The sequence below is a fragment of the Lissotriton helveticus genome, chromosome 5_1 (genome assembly GCF_964261635.1).
Source record: "Lissotriton helveticus chromosome 5_1, aLisHel1.1, whole genome shotgun sequence".
NCBI lineage: Eukaryota > Metazoa > Chordata > Amphibia > Caudata > Salamandridae > Lissotriton > Lissotriton helveticus.
This window is the reverse complement of record NC_136065.1, coordinates 1,252,430,348-1,252,453,035: the sequence shown is the minus strand read 5'-3', so window position 1 is coordinate 1,252,453,035 and position 22,688 is coordinate 1,252,430,348. Positions and strand designations below refer to the sequence as shown.

The 22,688-nt window shown below is 45.6% G+C and overlaps 2 protein-coding genes across 4 annotated transcripts in view; one reads left to right on the top strand and one right to left on the bottom strand.

Moving 5' to 3' along the window:
- The window catches only part of EEF1AKMT2 (EEF1A lysine methyltransferase 2), a 198,763-nt gene extending 195,689 nt beyond the window's left edge, over positions 1-3,074 (bottom strand). The window contains exon 1 of the mRNA XM_078644028.1: positions 2,943-3,074. Within this exon, the coding sequence (XP_078500154.1) occupies positions 2,943-3,016 (74 nt within the window). The 5' untranslated portion in view covers positions 3,017-3,074. The remainder of the gene's footprint in view (positions 1-2,942) is intronic.
- The window catches only part of FAM53B (family with sequence similarity 53 member B), a 38,486-nt gene continuing 18,741 nt past the window's right edge, over positions 2,944-22,688 (top strand). The window contains exons 1-3 of one of the 3 annotated variants that reach the window (XM_078644025.1): positions 2,944-2,967; positions 12,754-12,977; positions 20,694-21,449. In XM_078644025.1, the coding sequence (XP_078500151.1) occupies positions 20,727-21,449 (723 nt within the window). In that variant the 5' untranslated portion in view covers positions 2,944-2,967; positions 12,754-12,977; positions 20,694-20,726. The other 2 variants (XM_078644027.1, XM_078644024.1) reach the window with 2 other exon arrangements.

The window sequence follows — 22,688 nt, the reverse complement described above, 5'->3', positions numbered from 1 at the left end:
CTGCGAAGAGTCCACAGAGGACAGCGTAACCAGCAGAGCTTCATTGCAAACATCCATGCTGTAATGGAAGATATAGCCGACCTCGGATGCCGTCTTTCATACTCTGCACCACTATCAGAGCTTTGTTCCCAAGATCCCTGCACAGATGGAGGGCAGTGCTCAACTTAGCTGTGCTGCCGCTGACACCATGCATTATTGTTAGAGCTATATCCCCCAGAACCCTGCTATAAAGACCAAATATTTACAACGCCAATAACTCTAAATCTCACAAATGCAACACCATTTTTTAAATTTCTTCCAAATTCTACCCCTTAATTTGAACGCAACGCTTGCACATTAAAAATATAGATAAGTATGGAAATACATGCTACCTTTCACATGCACCCAGTGCAAAAGGAACTGTCCACTGTCTGAACAAGGATCCACCATACTATTGCCTGGCAAAGAACAGGAGATGGAGATTCTTCTGTGAGTCTGCAGAATGCACTTGCACTTTATCGGGTATTAGCTCATGGGAACATCAAGCAGCAAGCTCTGCATCCCATGCCATGGACTGCTCGCTTCCGAGGAGTACCATAAAGTACGAAACATATGTAATTTACATATATAAATAGATGTTCAGGATTGCTCTTGGAGCAATAAAACAAGTGTGAAAAAACATGGAGCATTGGCCTATATTGCCGTTACTCTGGGGGAGCCTGACGTGAGTATGCAAAAGGAACTTCATGCTCCACACCATTATAGATCAAGTGAGTGACAATTTTCCTGACAGACCAACTTTGATTTTAGTGTACAAAATATAGGTTAATAATTGATTAATGTGGGTACTAAAGATATAATCCTTGAAATAGAAGTATATTTTTGACTATTATAGTTAGGCTACACTACACGCACGTTCATGGAGTGGCAACATTGGGCTATTTTGGTCTACTTTCCATTGCTTTTGAGCTTGAAAGTTGTGCAAAATCTGGCAACACTGCACACTGGTTTTCCAGTGATATTTTGCTTGGTCATGAAGGCCAGCTTTTGTGTGGTGATGGAGCGAGATAGAGAATAACTTTTTATTCCAACTCGTGAAGTCAATACTTCCATAAAATAAATAATCCTATTAATGATTTGTGATGTATTTGTACTAAATCAACTTAGATTAAACTTTTACACGCGGGAACACTAACACATGTGCTCATAAATGTGCATTACTGTTGCATCTTTTTGTTCGTGAAAAATAATAAATAAATGTTGTCGTTCTGTCATGTCATAACTAACTGCAGCTGAATTTAAAAAGTGGCATGTGCTTATTTTGCTTTCCTTGTCTATGTGATGTCATTCTACTCTCTATAGGTGCATAAAGAATTTCGTGGATTTTGAAGACTGGTAGATATAAAATGCTGCTTTATTTGTTTGCTTTGTGCTAGGTAACATTAGACTAATGGGTGGGTTAAATGATTAGCAAACAAAAGGGTGGAAACAGAATGAATAATATTTCTTTCATTAATTATTTTCTTGTGTTTGTTTATACATTAGAGAAATTAAGTTGACTGCTTTTGGCCTAGTTCACTCGAGTTTAATAAAAAGATTAATTTAATTTCTGCACGAAGCCTGAGATGTCCTTTCTAAAGTTTTCCATCGAAGTAACATTTGTTGAACTGCGATGAGGCTCTGTCATTATTCTGGTCGGACGTGGCCAAGGTCAGGAACCGGCAGAGGGAACATTTGATAACTTGGCATCCGAGGAAGTGAAATGAAACCAGTAAAAAACCATGGCAAAATTGTTGCAAGCAAAGGAAGCCTCGGAGCACGTACAGTAGAGACAATGGAGTCTAAGAAAGTGACGGAACTGATGTTTTGAAATTATGGGGTGACATGTCACTTGTCACTCACGAGCCAATGGGACATCGACTTTTGCAGAAAAATTTACTTTTACTTAGATTAGCATAGTGCAGAAAGGTATAAAGACTCAAGCCCCGTGGATGGGTTACGCTGCTGCTTTCTAACCTTTGGATGAGGGTGTCGTGCTGTCGGACTTTACTTGGAGCACGTAAGAAACCCAAAAGACTTTACTTTATTTCCATTTATTTCGCTTATTTAGGGACTTAGGTTTTGGAAAATGCTAAACTTATAATTCTTTGCAAATAATCTGAATTCTATATGATGCTTACAACGATTCTAATAAATTGCTTAAATAAAACTATATTCTTATAAATCGAATAAATAGCTAATAAAATCTTACTTTTGAAAACAAGCTGGTCTTGTCATTTCGGGAGTGCAGGTTATCATTAGCTAGATGCCATCGCCAATGGTGGCCAATTAAATAGTTAGGATTTGTTTAAATAATGTCATTTATTTACCGCGGATGTATATAAGTTGTATATAAGTTTAATTAGGCCACATGATTCAGTTGGTCAAAATATGTCAGGTTTTGTTAATGGGTCCATGTTTTTAAGTGATGAATTTTTGAGTGTGTGGTGAAGTTAGCTAGCGTAGTTTATGACATATTTTCTATAGGCCGCTGGATCAGTGGTTACGCCTCAAAAGTAATGACTGGGTCGAGAACGTGGGACATAAGGATAGTGACTGTGACGAGGACATTAGAGACTAAGATTAACCGGTCAATGACTGTTATGGTTGCCACTTAACCAATATTTCACAGGCTTGGTAAATATATTTCTCCAGGAAAGACGGTAACCCTATACTGACGGTCATATTTCATGACATTTTATCAGAAAGTGTTTGGCTGAAAATAATGCACTCGGATACTTAAATATCACTGATCCTGCAACATACTATATAATGGCTCGTGGTTCTGTGTGCCCGGACACGCACGCTGTGTGTAAGGTAGTATAATGCGATCAAGATAGAAACGCTGCTTATTTTCTATAGCTTTATTAGCCTGCTCCATCATGGCAGTGCGCAGTAAGTCTTGCGCATGCGCAAATACTCACTGTTCTTTGGTGCCAAGCTTTGAAGGTAAGAACGTGCCATCTGGGTCGAGCTCCGGCTCTTCGCTCGCACTCATATCGGATGGAAGCGTGGATATGGTAAACTCGGAAACCACGGGGCAAATCACGGACTGATCTATACAGAAGCGCAGGGGAAGCGAAGCGCCTACCTTAAAATACCGGAAATACATATTCGTAGTGCTGTAGTCCCTCTTCTGTGTTAATGCAGCAGATCGGGCCATTCTCCCGCTAGCTGTATACTCTGTGTTGCGCCGTAATGTTTTGAGCTGAGAATAGATATTTTTTGAAGTATTCTCATTTTTTTTGCACGTTTGCTTATGGTGCTGCACGTGATTTTTTTGTGTATTCACGGTGCGCGGTATTTCGTTAACCTCTCTAGAGTTCTACTAGTGAACTACCGTGCTGTATTCTTTGTATTTATGCGAATGCGTAGGACGGCATCCATAACTGTCTTTATCCTTGTTTAGTAAATGTAATTCTTAACAGTTTGGTTCTATCATAGAACCCTCTCTAATAGCCATGCAGTCCCTCCTCTGTGTTTGTTATGAGACTGATGAAGTCCTCCTTCTATGTCTCAGACATTGACGCTGCCCGCGGCGGGATGCGGAAAAGGAAGCGGCCATAGAGAGAGAACGAGCCAGGGGCTGGTGAGTGTGTTAGTTGTTGGTCTATGACCTTAGTATCTCAGGTCCACTGAGAAGCCCAACCCCATAGGCCGCTGGGGGAGTTGTATGTCCATTAAGTTGGCTTAAATGCAAAGGTCACCTCATTAACCCTTAGAGTATTGGAAAGAGCCATAGAACCGCTCTTGGATCCCATGGCAACTTCATGCCCTACACCAGCGCAATAGATCCTAGAGTGGTTTCGTGACACCCCGGCAATCCCCTTGGCTCCCGGCGAGATCACTTATCCCCTGACTAGCGGTGTGCTCCCAGTGCGACTCTAGGACGACGTGGCAGCTCTGTGAACCACGGAAGCCTTGGAGATAGTTCTTTAGCATCAAAAGAAAACACCTCCACTTTCAAAAACCTTATGACCCCATGCCTATTCTTTGGCTCCAGAGCCAGCTCTATGGATTTCCAGTTAGCTACGTGGATCACAGAGTTATCCATCATGGCAGCCGGAGAATCACCTCCCACCTTCCCCCAACCAGCTGTGTTGTACCAGAAATTATATGAACCTCGACATTTTAAAAACCAAGACACATCTCAAAAGGGCACAAAAGTTGCTGTCATATCCGTGTATCTCACAATAGCGCTGTGACTAATAAAGAATAGTCTCTCCTGACCCACCCAACGCTAACCTGGGACAGCTCTTTGAAAACAGCCCAGATAAAACAGGATTACTTTAGAAGCCATCCCAGAGTCATTGGATGATCATCCAACTACTCTAGAAGTCATTTTCTTGTTATCAGACTCATCAAGCTCTTAAAGTCATCAGCAGAGTTTAGAAAATTGAGCCCAATGATTTGAAGGTGACATGAAAATGAGTATCTGATAATTTCACGAAGATGTGATTCACCCTGATGATTCAACAAAAGGGGGGATGAAGAGGGACAGTGTTTAGAGGGGTCCAGTGTACCTGTCCGGAGAACATGTAACACAAGGGATTGTACAAAGTTCCCCTGATAAAAAGTCTATAAAGGAGTCTCGCTCTCAGTGAAGGTAGTGGAGGAAAGGGAAGTATGGGACGCCACAGGGTCCCTTTTCGGAACTAAGAAACCTCTGTCGGAGTTCTTTTGTTCCTTGCCGTAATATTCTGGTGTGTACACCAGAATATTACGGCAAGGAACAAAAGAACTCCGACAGAGAGTAACACACGGTGTTACCCGTCAAGCATTGCAGCGCCGGCTTGACGCAGGAGCAGGAAGCCGATGATGCAAACAACATCACAAAGGGCTGAATGAGACATGTCATCCAGCCCTATAGTTGTATGAGGTTTCTTAGTTCCGAAAAGGGACCCTGTGGCGTCCCATACTTCCCTTTCCTCCACTACCTTCACTGAGAGCGAGACTCCTTTATAGACTTTTTATCAGGGGAACTTTGTACAATCCCTTGTGTTACATGTTCTCCGGACAGGTACACTGGACCCCTCTAAACACTGTCCCTCTTCATCCCCCCTTTTGTTGAAACATTAAGCGTGGGCAGCCCCCACGGGATTCTTAGGTTACCAAGAGTGACACTTTTTCACTCCTTTGGCCCCACACACTTGGGATTTCTTTCCCACCCCAAAACAAATACTCCGCAGACTGCGGTTTGAATTAAAGTTAACATTGAACTAAGCCACCCTCCGGCCACAATGGAAGATGTTCCTGGTCTTAGTTTTGACGATGATGCCATCGAGGAGGCCCTCAGGGAAGCACCCACCCTACTCACCTTCTCGGCGGCTGCTGCCTCTGGCGCTACTAACGATGACTGGGCCATACTTACAGAGATGAAGAAGGAACTAATAAGGATCACGATACATGGCATAATGATGACCGAATACCTGAGGAGTAAAATCGCCCCACAGGGCCTCATTGTTAACATCATACCTAGACTCTTTTTGGAAGACAAACAGTTTAAGGTCGACTGGGTACAGGTATCCTGGAAATGCACCAAAGATCTCCTCTTCCTTATCGTACAAACATCCAAACGGCTGTCAGAGGCACTATTAGAGAAAATCACAGCTATAGAAGCTACGATGAGGAGCACAGTTAACAAAAATACCAAGGCTAACTTTACCACTAAACTGGCTGAGATCAACCAAGAAATGGCAGATCACCATGAGTACCTCCTGAAGCAGAAGACAGCGAAACTGCAGAAAGACATTACTAAATTTGAGAAAGAGAAAGTCTATCCTTACTTAAAGGAGGGCTTCAAGAATAAAAAGACGAGCTACTCCTCAGATGAGCATACAGACAACAATAGCCGACGTGGCTCGTCCAGCAGTGATTCCAGTGGAGGATATAACCCTAGGAACAACAGGGCCCCACAGAATCCCAATTGGCAACCTGGATACCAACAAGGACCAGTTTTTCATGGACCCCCACATATGGCACCCCCGTGGCAATACCCCTTCTACCAACAGGGTCCACCTCAGTTTTTCCCCTCAAACCCGCCACCTTTTCAAGGCAGAGGTTGGGGCAGAGGAAGAGGGCGAAAGCGAGGCGGACAGAAAGGAGTCCAGTGGCAGGATCAACCAACACCACAGACGACGGTAGAAACCAGGAGCACGACCAGGGGAAGAAGAGTCTGACAGTAAACCTCTCGAACAGGGAACTGACTCCAGTAGAAAATAAAGTTCTAGAAAAAGGACTTGGATTTGTCCCTACTCCCACCCCGGACAGCTTTCAAGAAATGATTGAAATCAAACAACTCTTCAGGAAGATACGGCTGAGAGCCTTCTTTGATGGTCAACCAGCACAAGACACTACAGATACAGGACTACGGAAACCCTCTACATTTACACCCACCGATGGGATGGTCCCCCCTGAGATCCTGACTTTTGAGCGGGCGGTCTTGAACAGCCTTAGCAACAAACCACAATGTCATCAATTCAACAACCTAACCAAGGCGGAAAGACAAGCCTCACAGGCCCTAGGAAATGACAACACCATTGTGATAAAACAAGCAGACAAAGGGGGCGCCACAGTCATCCAGGACTATGTGGAATATGATCTGGAATGTAGAAGACAGCTTTCCAACAGCACCCACTACAGACCTCTTAACGAAGACCCAACTAAACGCCTGTCAACTACCATCATGAGTCTTGTTCTAGAGGGAGAAACCAATGAGTGGCTATCCAAAAAGGAGGCAGAATTCCTAATTACCAATGATCCAGTCACACCGTACTTCTACACTCTGCCAAAGATTCACAAGGGGGTCACCCCGGTACCGGGTAGGCCCATTGTGTCTGGTATAGGGTCCCTCCTGGAACCCCTATCCCAATTCTGTGACGCTTTTTTGCAACCCATAGTCAAGAAAATTCCTTCTTTTCTTCAGGATACAAGAGACGTCCTACGCCTCATTGATGACATGGATGGGAGGGAAAATGTCGATTTCATAATGACATTGGATGTAGAAGCCCTCTACACTAATATCCCTCAGCAGGCTACTCTTGAGGCAGTGGAATCGGCCCTGAGGGCGGAGGAATGGACATCACCCACTCCAATTTCCTTTATCATGGCTTTGGCAAGTATAGCCTTAACTGAGAACTTCTTCAGATACGAGTCGCAACTGTTCCACCAGATCCGTGGTACTTCCATGGGCTCGACCTTCGCGCCGAGCCTGGCCTGTATTTATATGGCCACCTTCGAGGAGCACCACATCTACCAAGCCACCACGAATCCGTTCCTTGAACACTTGTCCCTCTGGCGTCGCTACATCGACGACATCCTGATCCTTTGGAAAGGGGACCGGATGAGTTGTGAGGCCTTCTGCACATGGATTAACCTCCAAAATCCATACCTGAAATTCACAGGAACCATCTCTGAGGTATCACTACCCTTCCTGGACTTAACCATCAGGCTAGACCCAACGGAGATCACCACCACTCTCTACAGGAAAGAGACCGACAGGAACAGTCTCCTTCCATACCAGAGTCACCATACCAGGGCCCTGAGGGATAACCTGCCCTTTGGGCAATTCTTGCGGATCCGCAGAAACTGTACTTCAGTCACAGATTACAAACGCGAGGCCTCTACCTTACAGCACAAACTCCAAGAGAGGGGGTATCCGACCAGACTTTTAAAACAGTCAGCCAAACGAGCACTTAATAACAACAGAGAAGCCCTGTTGGAGACACATCCAAAGCCAGCAGTTGATGCCATCACATGTGTAACCACTTACACGAAGAACTCCAGCTTCATCAAGAAGACCATCAATTCCCATTGGGGCACCCTGAATTCCGCTGGCTTGGACATCCCACGTCCACGCTTTGCTTTCAAAAGAACTGCAAATCTTAAGGATACTCTAACCCACACTCGACCTAAGAAGTCTAGTACCCACCACCTGAACACACTCTGGGGCCTTCCACCAGTGGTGGGCCACTTTAGATGTGGTAACTGTATTGTCTGCCCACAGTCCGTACAGAGCAAAGAGTTGACTTTATCACAATCCTTCACGTGGCATATGACCAAACATACCAATTGTAACAGCAGTAGATGTATATACATGCTCTCTTGCCCCTGCGGCCTCCAATATATTGGCATGACGATGCGCCCTGTGAAAACACGGATAATTGAACATAACAGCAACATTCGCTGTGCCAAGACTCACACAAGGCTGTATGAACACTGTAAGGAAGCCGGACACTCAGCAGACAACATGCAATGGGTGGTTCTTGAATGCCACCCATCCATCAGTCAACAATCACTGTATAGACTGGAACAGAGGTGGGTGCACCGTTTGCAATTAGACACATGCGGATTGAATGACTCCGTCCCTTGGAATCAACTAGCCAACTAACCTTCTGGCCTGCCCTTTATCGCCTCTATCAAGATTGATGTCACTGCCGGACATCGAATGCAGACATACTGTACCATTCCATACTAGCATTTCTGGTGCACCCCTGCGCCCCTATTGGACTGGATTTTCTTTGTCCACTCAACCCTCGATGGCATCACCGGCAACCACTACTCTTCTAACCAACTACAACCACTACACCAGGGTCCCCCTAGCCTGGCAACCATGGCATCTGCTCCGTGGACTGACTTGCCTGGCCACTTGCCGGCATCCTATGTTCCATTACTCCCCCCCTCATCACCCCTTCACCTCCACTGGGGCCAAGCTACTCGCGGGACACCACTCGCCCTGCGTCATTGTTGGTTCCATCAACGAGGGACTGCTCACTATTGCCGCCCCCGTTATCCCCGAGGGCCCCCAGGGCCGCCTGCAAACTCCAATACCGGGCTGTCCTGCCGTGTGACTGTGGCTTTCCATTGACGAGACGTGTGCCTTTCCTTAAACCCTGTAAATTTCGCACACGATCCCTTACATCTAGCCAAACCTCTGTCTCTTCCTTGAGATGCCCCTGATTGGCTACCTTGCTCACGCGTCATGGGACACACCCCGCCGCCCGCCCCCTCTACGCTTAGCAACCGGACATTTAACCGGCGTGTGGATGCCAGCGCATTACCGGCTGGTTCGCGTTCTACCACACGCCGATGCGAGTGGGGGGAGGTTCTTAACGGCACCGTTCCGCCGTGGCTAAGGTAAGCTTGCAGGGCCTCCGCCCATGTTTCACCTCTGTGCCCCGCTGACGGCCCCCTAGGAGACCGCTCGAGGCAGGTTTCTCCGCCCGGCTGCGGTCAATGGTGACTGCCCCCGTCGGGCCCAGCGGCTCTGCTTGTCCCGCGAACCGGGCCCGCCACCTGGTTGTTGTTGTCCGTTAAACACACAGCCCTGCCTGACAGCCGGCCGCCCTCTCGCTAAGAGGCACCCTTGGGTGGCGCGGACGGGCTCCGGCGAGCGGAGCCGCGGACTGGGACTGGGACCCAGCCATACCGATCGGCTCAGCCTGACGGGACGTTGCCCCTAGCGATCCTCTGGTGACCCCGTCGTCCCCATTATCTCCCCATCTATGAGTTGGGTCATATTGGTTGATCCCACTTTTACCTTGCTGATTGTCTCCCCAGGTCAATTCCTCTAGCGCACGCCCCACCTGAATCAGCCGCGCAGATCGAGACAGCCTTGACATTGGTAAGCCCCGAGCACCAGTGCTGCTAGACCATCTGTTAAGCACACATTTATAATTATATTTACATAATATTTGGTCCCCCCCTGGCGGACAGTGGCCCTTCAATGTTTAATGTTAACGACTTATTATTATTTTTGTTTGATACACGAGGCGCTATTACCATCATGTAATGTTCCTCTTGCAAATATCAACATATTTTGAGTTTCATAACGGGTTATCTTTGCTCACACACCCCAAAGACTTCTTGTTCCCAAATAACTTTTGCTTGGGACCACTTGGTTATAAAGAGTCTCTCTCTCTCGCTCTCTCTCACACGCCCTGCACATACCCAACGGTACTGTGACCGAGTGAATCACTGATGCTTGGGTGTTGCATTTTTACGAATTTCTGGGATACTCAAAAGGCTTAGTTTCTGAGCAACTAATGACATACGATACTGATGTTTCCTGTTTGTATCCCCAGGTCTGACGGTGTGACAGTACTTTTTGGCTAAACTCCGGGCATTGACCAACAAGGTTGTATAAACCACACTCTTGAGGTTCCCTCAAGAGCACTTATTAAGTATATGAGCACTGTTTTGGTCCTGAAGAATTGCCCCTTGTGGGCATGAAACATGTTGACCATGTTGGAGGGTTGAAATGAGGCCATACTAATGGTTACCTTGGGCCTCTATACCCCTCTTTTCACTTTTTAACAAAGTGGTTAGCCACACCAATAAAGTTTTCTTAGTGGACTACCCAACTTTTTTTAACTCACATTCCGCTCACTACTTCACCTGTTTTTTGTACCTCACACACCAGAATATTACGGCAAGGAACAAAAGAACTCCGACAGAGAGTAACACACGGTGTTACCCGTCAAGCATTGCAGCGCCGGCTTGACGCAGGAGCAGGAAGCCGATGATGCAAACAACATCACAAAGGGCTGAATGAGACATGTCATCCAGCCCTATAGTTGTATGAGGTTTCTTAGTTCCGAAAAGGGACCCTGTGGCGTCCCATACTTCCCTTTCCTCCACTACCTTCACTGAGAGCGAGACTCCTTTATAGACTTTTTATCAGGGGAACTTTATTCACCCTGATGATTTCAGGATGACTTGAAAATAATTATCCGACGACTACACAAGGTGTGACTGTTCCTGATGATTTGAGGATGACTTGAAACTGAGTCGATGATTACTTCACAAGATACATTGATAATGGTGGTTTTAGGATTTTTTGAAAATGACTGTCGGATTACTTGATTAGCACCACAGTCTTCTAATTAAAAAGACTGATTCATGATCATTTTAGGATGATTTGATTGCTTCAGGTACACGTCCAACATTTTAGCTTATTTATTTATTTTTTAGAGACATTCAACCCTTTGGAATATTTCAGAATCTCCTTTTTACTGCATAATGAACACCATTTACACATTACTGCATTTTCAACTCTGCAATTATACCTACAGTGTATGTATTAGCGGAGACCTCAATGCTAGAAGGCCTGGGTGCTATGCCGATTAAAATTAAATTAAAAAAACAGTTTATTTTCAAAAAGTTGCTTTTTATATGTGCTAGCTCAAATAGTATAGCCACTCCACTCAACACCACTCCTCTTCTCTCAACTCTGCTTTACTCCACGCCACTTTGCTTTACTCCACTTAACACCACTTCGCTTTACTCCACACCACTCTGCTGTACTCCACTCAATGACACTCTGCTTTACTCCACTCAATGCCACTCTGCTTTACTCCACTTTCCTCAATGCTACTCTGCATTACTCCACTCCAAGCCACTTTGTTTTACTCCACTCTGCTTTACTCTTCTCCACTGTTTGAATCCACTCTGATTTACTCCACTCAGCACCACTCTACTGTACTCTACTCTGCTTTACTCCACACGAATTACTTCACTCCATTTAACACCACTCTGATTTAGTCCATGCCACTCTGCTTTACTCAACTCACTCTGCTCAGCTTCCTTTTTTTGTTTTACACCACTCCATTCTGCTCAACGCCACTCTACTTTACTCAACGCCACTCTACTTTACTCAACGCCACTCTACTTTACTCAACGCCACTCTACTTTACTCAACGCCACTCTACTTTACTCAACGCCACTCTACTTTACTCAACGCCACTCTACTTTACTCAACGCCACACTACTTTACTCAACGCCACTCTACTTTACTCAGCGCCACTCTACTTTACTCAGCGCAAATCTGCTTTACTTCACTCCGCTTTTCTCCACTCTAAGCCACTCTGCTTGACTCTACTCCACTGAACGCCACTCAGCTTTAATCCTCATTCCATAACACATAGGTAAAAGACATTACCAATTAAAATGTCATTAGCGCCAAAACAAACAAATGCGAAACCGATTGCATTTTCAGTGCTTATTGGAAGGTGCATTATAGACAGTATCAAACTTCTTGCTTTTTGTGCTGTTTGGTCCTGATATTTACAGCACCCAGGTTTGTTTTAACACTGTTTGTATTATAGATACCTGTTTTTCATGACATAATACTTGATTGACATTTTAGGGAGAGTCTTCGCAATTTACTGATAAATAAGCTGAAAATATAGGACTGATTGAATAAAGAATTTTTGACATTTTAACATAATTTGCCCCTCTGCACACTGATTCTGATGTGGACGTAGGCTGTTTAATTTGGGAGGTCAGGCGGGAGTTCCTGGCTGCATCAATTTCCCCAGCCCCTCCTGCCACAGAGTAGCACTACAGGCTACCTTTGGGCCAATTTTGGTAGTATCCAGGCTACCATGCCGCGGACGCCCCTGGCTGGCACGTAAGAGGAAGCAGAGTTGTACTGAGGCTGAGTGAGGAGACTAACGTGCTGCTGCATCGGAGTGTGTTCAGCTGGAACGGGCTGAGAGTGATAGAAGAAAAATGCTCCGTTTTGTTGGTATTTTTTTGTGTAGGGGTGCGGGTGGGACGTGGAAGTGAGGTGGGCGTGATTTTCCACCTTCTGTTGATCCTCCTTTACTTTCTGTTACTCTCCGAGTGTCAATGGAGTTGTGAATGTGCATAGATTCTGTTCATACTCTATTTACCTTTTATTTACGCCTGTGTGGTTAAGAACATTCTCTGATAATGTTTTTCTTTTCTCTGTAGGGGAGATCCGTATTCCAGACAACTCTCTGTGCAGATCCTACTGCAGTATTTTCTGTACTTTGAAATGCTGGGCGAGCAGTATCACACTAGACTCACCCTCATGACTTTTGGCTGCCCTGTGCTCAGTCCCAAGAAATGAGGATCACAATGACTCCTATTGTGCTTCAGAATTTGCCACAGAAGCAGACTGTCTCCCCGGCCAAGGCTGTAAGCCTGAACCGCAGGTAGGATTCTACAAAAGTAGTACTCTGAGGGGGTGCTGCTGCTCAGGAACTACGTGAACTAGAAGAGTATATTGTAGATTCAGTTGCATAGAATTGCAGATGGTGAGATGTATGGTGACTGTGTGTGTGTGGACTTTTTGGGGGAATGCCAGGAAAAGCACTAAGCCATTTTTGGGAAGCTTTGTTATAGCCGAATTTCTGGTACAGATGACGCTGCAAGATGGGATTGGGACTTGTCATCAGAACTGCAAGGGGTGGGCTCATTGAGTATTCATGGATGGTGTCCTGGATCCTGTAACAGATGTGTTTAGGCAATGCTGTGCTTGTGCCCAAGGAGCAATAATTGGGTGCTGCAGGTCAGGACTGAGATTCATTGACAGACCAGGTTGTATGGCGCTACCAATCTAATAGTATGGTATGCCTTCGGTCATGATCAAAAATCCTCGACAAAGGGTGGTTGTGTGTGTTTTCTGGAATAGCTCACAGTCACCATTGTGGATCCTTCACGTAGTTGTGTATTTGTTGTTAGTAGTGTAATAGCAGATTGATGCAGGTTTGGATTAAGATGCAAAAGGTAGAGCTTTGTGTTGAGTTAGTACTGTAACCACATTATGTGCTTAAGTCAGTATTTCAAAGTTTGCAGAACTGGAGTATAGTGCCTGAAATGCTGCAGTACAGGATTGCTATAAAGTCTCTATGAGTTGCACATAGCTTGACGTTTGTATATTTTCCCTTAGGAAATAACTTAACCATAATCACATCTCATGGGGTATTACACTCACTTACTGTACATACATGAAAAGGTGCCACATCAAGTTTTATTCTTAGTTCTTTTCACACCTAAATACTGTCCTTGCTTGCTCCACAAAAGCTGACCACTCTAAATATTTTAGTCTGCCATGTGAGTGATGGCACAACAATTCATTAGCGCATAAGTAGCAATCTATACTCACAAGAATTTTGAAATAAATTTATCAGCCTTTTAATATGTTATAAATTAGTACTAACAATGATGCATTGAATTTGTGGTCTTGGCATTTGTAAGGTTCATTGTTATCTAAATTAGGTTGTTGAATGATTTGAACATCAATTAAATTAGACTGTTGGTTCTGCAAACTATTGCCCCTAAAAACCCCAGACCCCATCCTTCAAAACATGTAGCAGTGTGTGGAAAACCCTCCAACATGAAAACAAAATTGTTGTACTGAATTGCTTTCATGGTGTATATTTGTGTACACACATTTATACATTTACTGCTACTATTACTGTTATGACAACACTAGAACCTCTTCCCTATTGTAGTGTAGTTCCTATATTCCCAATAGGCTCTGCACATTGGCATAATATATCCTATAGATTTGACGTAGGACTTAGGTCAGTAGATCTCTATCAAATATACTAAACTTAATTGTGAGTGCCAGCTAGCTCAGAGGTCACTAGAAATTTTCTCAAATACTCAAGAAGGGATTCTGACAACCGCATAAACATGACAACTTTGTTTCCTGGGACTGGAAAATATCTTCAGAGTCGTAGAAACAAAAGATAACTGTTTTACTCAGTCAATCGTGCATGCTTCGTTTCTACAGAGTTGCAGAGAAATAGTGAGATGGGTGTTTTCAATAAAAGGTTTATTGAACAGTCTTTCTCATGCAAGAGAGGTGAACTGCTACAATCGTTAGACAGAATGCAAAGTATAACGCGTACAGCGAGAATAGTATTCTAAAATAATACTGTAATAGCATTGTATGAAATGAAATGAAAAGACCATTTATATAGCGCGGTAGCTACCCTCAGGCGTCCTAGCGCTGCAGACAATCACGCTTGATCCGCGGCAGTCATGAGCTAATCTGGTTTGTTAAAAAGCCAAGTTTTTAAAAGTTTGCGAAAAGCAAGCAGTTTAGATTCTGATCTGAGTTGGAGGGGGAGGGAGTTCCAAAGCCCGGCCGCGTTGTGGGAGAAGGAGCGGCCTCCACACCTGGCTCTCTTTACCCTAGGTATTACGGCCAGGAAGGAAGACCCCGATCTAAGCTGTCTAGTTGGGTGGTAGGCGGTCATCAGAGGTTGGTTGATGATGGCACGTGTCCCCCAGAAGGATCGGTGTGCAATGCACATTGCTTTGAACTGAATCCTTTCCCTGATTGGGAGCCAGTGAAGATCCTTGAGTCTGGTTTTGACGGGAAGACGGCGGAGAATTTGGAGGAGGGTTCTGGCTGCACAGTTTTGAATGATATGCAGTTTGTTTAGAGTGGTCTGGGGTGCACCTAGATAAAGGGCGTTTCCGAAGTCCAGACGAGACAGGATTAGGCCCTGGACCATAGTCTGTCTTGCGTGGAAGGGTAGAAGGGGGAGGATTTTGCGCAAGAGCCTTAACAGGCCGAAACAGGTAGCGGAGAGCTTGGCCACCTGACAGTTGAAATTGAGGGACTTGTCAAGCCAGATTCCTAGGCTTTTGATTTTGTCCTTAGGTGCGGGGGTAGCTCCTAGGCATGGGGGCCAGAGTGTATCGATGGTGTTATTCATGGGACTGACCAGGAGCATCAGCTCTGTTTTGTCCCCGTTCAGCTTGAGGCAGAAGGATGTCATCCACATGTGGACTGCTTCCAGGCAATTCTTAAGGTCAATGGGCGCGTTTTGTGAGGGGTTGAGAGCCACCACTAGCTTAGTATCGTCTGCGTACGTGATGATTTTTACGCCGAAAGGGCGGACGATCTCAGCTAGGGGGCTCATGTATATATTAAATAATGTAGGGCTCAGGGAAGAGCCCTGCGGTACGCCGCAGCCAAGGAGCTTACTGGGAGACGTGTTGTTACCCTCAAATACAAGAAAGAGCGATTGGATAGGAAGGATTTGTGCCAGGTGAATGCCAGGCCCGAGATTCCCTTCCTGCTGAGTCTGTACAGTAGGATGTGGTGTTTCACTGTGTCGAAGGCGGCACTTAGGTCAAGGAGGATGATGGCAGCGGAACCTCCATTGTCCAGGATCCTCCTGGCCTCCTCCGTCACGGCAACCAGAGCGGTCTCGGTCCCATGAAGGGGGCGGAAGCCGGTCTGGGTGGGGTCTAAGATGTTATTAGACTCTAAATAGTCTGTTATCGCAGTGTTGACGTGTTTTTCAAGAATTTTGCTCAGCCAAGGCAGCAGGGAAATTGGTCGGTAGTTGGCCGGGTTATTTTGATCCAGATTTGTTTTTTTTAGAAGGGCTTTGACCATGGCTCGCTTCCATGGGGGAGGGACGATGCCAGTGGAGAGGGAATTATTTAGTAATTCCAAGATGGTGGGTATAATGTGGGTGGCGACTGAAAGTAGGATGCGAGGAGGTGCCGGTTAGTTAGGGGAGCCAGATTTTACCTGGTGCATGATGAGTTCTAAGGTGCTCGCGTCTAAAGGGGGTAGGTGATCGAGTCTGGTGTGGGATTGGGACTCCAGTTGTAGGGGGGTTTTTGTATCAATCGGGGGTTGGTGGAAGGAGGTGTAGATGTTTTAAATTTTTTGGTTAAAAAGTCAGCCGGGTTGTCACAGTGGGTTTGACTGTCTGAAACATCCTGCTGTTTTTCTGGTAGTCGGAGTAACGGTTTTGCGATACGGTATATTTCTTTAGGTTTGCACGCGGCTTCGGTGATTTTATCCTCGAAGAAAGTTGCCTGCATGCGTTTAATACTAGCTTTATAGGCTTTAATTGCTGCTCTGTAGTCAGTTTTTCTGGAAGGAGAGTAGTCGAGGCGCCATTTCTTTTCTAGTTTTTTGCAGGTGCGCTTCAGGTCTCTAAGTTCAAGGGAGTACCAAGGGGCAGTCTTGTTGCTACATTTGAGTGGGGTAGGTTTGATGGGGAGCACGGAGTCAAGTGACTCGGAGATCCTGTTGTTGAATTTCTCATTGGCCAGAAGGGGGTCGGAGGAGCTGGTAGGTCTGGTTGTTTCAAGACCTGCCCTCCACTCGGCTAGGGGAAGTTTCGACCATTATGGCCTCTGCAAGCTCCCGGAGGTATAGGGAGGTGCGGTTCGGAGGTACGCCAGGATAACGGGATGAGGAAGTGGTCTGTCCAGGGTAGTGGGGAGGGTGCTCCTACCTGCAGATCTGAGCAATTAGAGAATATGGGGGTCAAGGAGATGGCCCTTGTTGTGGGTCGGGTCGAGCACTCGCTGTTATAGCTGCAGAGCCAAGAGGCTGCTGATCATTTCTCGGGCAATGGGGTCTGTGGGGTCATCAAAATGGATATTGGGGGTCCCCTAGGAGGGTGAAGTTAGATGGGCAGAAGGCCAGATTCGCAATGATTGATGGGAGGGTGCTGGGAAACTGCCCCGGTGGACCCGGCGGGCGGTATATGAGAATCCCCGAAAAGGTGCTGGTGGGGGAAAACTCTATGGTGAAGGAGAGACTTTCGCAGTCTGGGATTGAAACGGAGGAGCACCGGCATCCACAACCATTTTTGTAAATGACTGCTAGTCCCCCTCCTCTTCCCCCTTTGCGATCGCCGCAGAGTATTTGGAAGCCTTGGGGAAGGGTTTGAACGAGGTCAGGTTCCGACTGATCAAGCTGCCATGTCTCTGTTAGAAACAGGATGTCGGGCTTGAGCTCTTTTAGCAGCATTGACATTTCTAGAGAGTGTTTGGGGAGGGACCTACAGTTCAACAAGTACATGCTATGCTGTGCCACCTTGGGTGGGGAGGTGGGGTGGAACCGAAAGCTACACTGAGGAGAGATGGTGTGTTGGGCTGCTGGGTCCCAGGAAGGGAGGCAAGGGACAGGGGTACCTCTTCTTAGTTGATGTAAAAACGTTGGGCTGTATCTCCTGATAATGGAGGGTGGACGTGCAGGGGTTGTGGGCCCTGGCCCCGCCCGGTCGCGGACAGGCGCAGACGGACTTGCCTTTGGCGCGCCGCCGGCGCGTCCGCTACGCGCGGAGAAAGGCATCTGGTTTTTGAGGACGGTGCATGGGGCGGTGCGAGTGGAGTCAGCCAATAGCGCTGCGCCCTCCTCCCCTCTAACCCGGAGATGTTTTTACTATTCCGCGCCTCCCTCCACAACAATCGGGAAGAATCCCGTGGTGGACCGGGGAGGTGCGGGTAGCCGAGCGTCCAAGGGTGCTGGAGTGCGGATAGGTGCTATCAGGCGTTGTGAATTCCTATATCTTAAAATACAACGACAAATTATACAGTTTTTAAACACACAAACTTTTTAAAAAGCTTCAGGAGGAGCGGAGACTGCTGTGCTCTGGCGCGCGTCAGCTGCGCGAATGATGAGCCTCTAGTTTTAAGGGCGGTGCGAGTGAAGTCAGCCAATATCGTATGGTTTCTAAGCCATATAAAAATACATACATAATTAACACAGGCTAAAATACTCAACTGGTGCTTCTAAAATACGCCTACCCCAATGTACCTAACCCAGGTCTAGTACGAGGGAAGAAGTAAGTATGGTCTTTAGCATAGGTTTAGTTTTTGCCAAGAACTGCCAAAGGTTTCTCTAGGTTCCAATCCGCTCCATACCTTGGAATGAAGGAGGTTGATCTCTGTCTCGGACTCGATTTCCCAACACCCGCAAGGGGAGTCAGAAACACTGGAGCTGGATTCTCAGCAGAGGAGGACAGCTTCTTGTCAGTGCGTCATTTGGCGAGTCAGCTTCCTTCAGCACTTGTTGTAGCGAGCTGCGTCAAGCAAGTAGGCCATCGAACTGCACCGAACCACACCGTGGTTAGCTATAGCAAGTGAAGGTATATTTATACCTTGAAGGTGTTTAGAAATGCCAGCTTTGACGTAAAGTCGAGCATATGAACGTCATGGATGAACCCCTAAGGAACAGTTGTTCATGCATAAAATGAGTTTCTTAGAGAAATCAATATCCAGGCTAGGGGAAGTCCCTTCTGCTTAAGAGTCTGGTTTTCCAAGAAATCGTTATGACGTTTGATGAACGGAAGGAAGTAACCATTCCTGTATTTGGGCAGCATGGGCTATGTCTAAATAAGGGCTTGATTTCTATGCCTATATAAGGGCAACGTGGATTGTTCCTATATAAGGGCATGAATCGGAAAAATTCATTCGGAATCTAAAACGCCATACAACACTATGTCCCTTGAAAACTTGTTAAACCCATAAGAGTACAAATTCAGTTCCTTTGGTATAAAACTGGTATTAGTTCTGTATTTAGTTTTGCAGATTGCTAAAAATATTACATAATAGCTCATAGGGCAGTTGGAAGTTAGCAACACTGACTTAGCGCATGGAAGGGTTATCATCCGCTTAATACTTTTTTTTGTGTGGAAAGTACTGTGCATGTTGTGTAATTTCAGACTGAGTACTTCCAATTAGGAAAGGCTTGCTTAAAACCCTTATCAAAACCTGTAAAAGTCAATCGCCTTGCATCTCCCCTCATTTAAGCTGAACACCCTCAGATTGTTATGCCAGAGGTGATTCTTTAAGATCCTCTGTACGCCACATCTATTATTTTAGTGTGGCACCACTGTATGCTATGGACTTTACTGCTTTCTCAGTTCATGCCTCAGCCACAGTTGGTTTGTTTTCAAATTTAAACATTCAGCTTAAGCCCAGCGTTGAACTTCTGGATAATAGGTGTCTATAAACCTTTATAATTCTTGGCACATTGTTCTAATTATCTAAATATGGACGTTATTGCAAATTCTTCCTTCAGGAGTTAAACAGCTCCAAAGTAATAAGCACACTTTTATCAGGCATTCATAGCTGCACACTAATTCAGAATATCAAAATTATGCATGACTGGAAGTAAAGTTGTTCATGTATGCCACAATATGATTATAATGTTATCACAGGCACAAGTGTTTAGTAATCCGGTTTTGGGAAATACTAGACAAATCAGATTGTCTCACTGCGATTAGAATATAGACTGTAACATTTCCACCCAATTCTCGTCTGTGTTCAATGGAGTCCACACCTTCATGAACTTCCATTCTATAATGGATGATAGATTGAGGTTCTCCATGGCATATGTTGTTCATATTTTGGTTCACCAAAGATATATTGTGGCGTGCACCCATTTTCTAGAAATGGTATGTAGATTTGCATGACTGCTAACAGAAAATGTGTAATGGCTTTGCACATAATTGACTGCAGTAGGTAAGCGCTGTCATCCCCAGTGTAAAAAAACATTAACACCAACGATGCAAGGCTGATTGAAATTCTTGTTTTAATCGTTATTCTCTGTAGCATTATTGCCCTGTTCCATTAGATTTTTTAACATGTCCACCACATATGTGTGATGGTCCCTTTGACAACACAGTCCCTCCAATATCAGTCTGAAGACCCAAACATAGCTTTCAATCTTGTCAGTGTGAAACATCATCTCACTAGTGTTCTATGAGTTTTCTTTGTACTGTGAGCAAATTGAGGACTTTGCAGCACTAATCTAGATTATATCCCATATACTTTCTGGGATTTCTAAATTGGGTTCTGTATCCCACTATTTAAAATATAACAAATGTATCTTGTCAGTTTCAATCACCAGTCCCAGCATTGATTTGGTATAGCATCTCTTCAGTAAATTTGGAACATTTTAGCGCTCCATTGCTTCCTGGATAGGTTCACGCCATACAAATACCCATATAGTTAAACATACACAACATTCTGTATTGGTTCTCTGTTGCATTTATTTCTCTGTGCTGCCATGTGTAATGGTGCTTTATGCCATGCAACATCTTACAGTATTTCATATGTAGAAATAACCCCCCCTTATTCTTATTCCCCTCTAGGAGAAGGACCCTTGTGATGGGGAAAGTCTGACCATGAAGTGCCCTCTGCAGATGGACGAGTCAAGCCCCCCTCTCTGGGACTGCCCTCCAAAACATGACAAAGATGACCTTTCCCAGGTCTCGGAGTCCTTTGGTGCAGGTGGGGTGACTAGCTTGATCCAGGGCCTCAGCATCAGTGACTCATGTACCACCCCATCTGTACCTCCTAGCAAGCGCCAGTGTCGGTCTCTTTCCTTCTCAGATGAGAGATCTTCAGGCCGCACTTCCTGGAGACCCCATGGCTCCAGAGTGTGGACACCTGTAGAAAAGAGGCGATGTTACAGTGGGGGCAGCGTCCAGCACTATTCCTGTGATTCCAATCACATGCAGCGCAGCTCAAGCTTCAGCCTCCCGTCCAGCTCTGCTGCCACTTCCCCATCATACGAGCCATCTGGATTTGGGCACCATTCCCTCAGGATGTCTGGCAACTATGGGCAAGCAGGCGAGATCTGGTGCCATGACCCAATGGTGGGTGATATGCAAAGGTCGTTTTCCTGCTCCAGGGAGCTGGTCTCCTCAGAGTATGGCCCACCCTCCATGAGCAGTACACCTGCCTCCACTCCTGAGCTGCTGAGACGGACAGGGGGAGGGCTGGCTAGGAGCCGTTCCCAACCCTGTGTCCTTCATGAGAAAAAGGGAGCAATGAAGCGACGGCACCCAGAAAAAACACAAGCACAAGAGCCAAGACCTTCCTTGGACCTTGCCAAGATGACTCAGGTGAGACCCCAGCCTAGGGGAGCAAATACTAATGGCCATATTTCCTTTCCTGTGATTGCACCATAAGTCTTCAGCTTCTTACAAATTCTACACCCAGAGCATAAGTATCTTCTTAACTATTGGAGCATCACATAGCTCACGAACACTCACTTTCTCCCAGCAGCTGGAGTCTCAAACTACCCCCAAATCGCTATTCTAAATCTTAGCACAATACACCCATTATATCAATGGGTATATCAGACAAATTACTGGCCCCTTGCCTAATTAAAAATACAGATGAGCTTCATAATTCAAATTCCAAAGTAAAGCATCCAAATATGACCAATTATGTATTTAAAATGTCAAACAGTTGCATGAACAATTTGTTTAAGAAATTCTTTTTTTATTAACTTTATTTATTCATTTTGAATAACAATTAACACAGGTGTACATTCCATAGTGAGCCTTCATGAATAGCTTGGAATTAGCCACATTAGTTACATTCCCGGTTATTGGACATACATAAACAATCCCATGTGGGTCCCTCCCAATCACACCAGCCAGCTAATCCCCTTCCTCTTCAGAGCTCGGGCAACTGCTACCCCCAAATGTACTATGAGTGGTGGCCTGTGTCTCCCCAACCAGAAGCCACTGTCTGAGTTCCCTCCATGCTCCTAAAGTCCTCTTCTAGTATCTCTTTTCTACAACACCTTTTCATGTGCACCTCCTCCTCTAATGTCCATTCACGCTCATCCCTCAGCCACGCCGTGACCTCAGGCACCCCCACTGTCATCTAGAAAATCGCAATTCTAGTAGTTGCTGAAGATTATAGGCCATCTGGGTTTGTTTTTTATGTTTGCGTATTAACCCTAGCAAGAAGTTGGTTGGTGTCAATTGACCACGGCGGCTAACACTGCTTCTGACCCTCTCCACTATCTCTGTCCCAAAGCGTGGTACCAGTGGCACTCCCAGGCCAGATGCATGAAATTAACCCCCTCCTCATGACACCTGGGACATGAGTTGGGTTTATCTGGAGCCATGCGATTTATTCTCTCCGGTGCCATGTATCTACAATGTGCATAATTATAGTGAATAAGCCAGATGCGGGCATTACTTGAGATTGTGTGTGTGAGTGCCCACCATCTTCCAGTCCCGGTCTCTCAGAGGTGCCAGTGTTCCGTGCTGCAAATGCCCCTGGGAGAGGGCCGGTCGCATCAGCCCTCATGGCCTTATACAACCTGCGATATGAGGCGCCTGCTG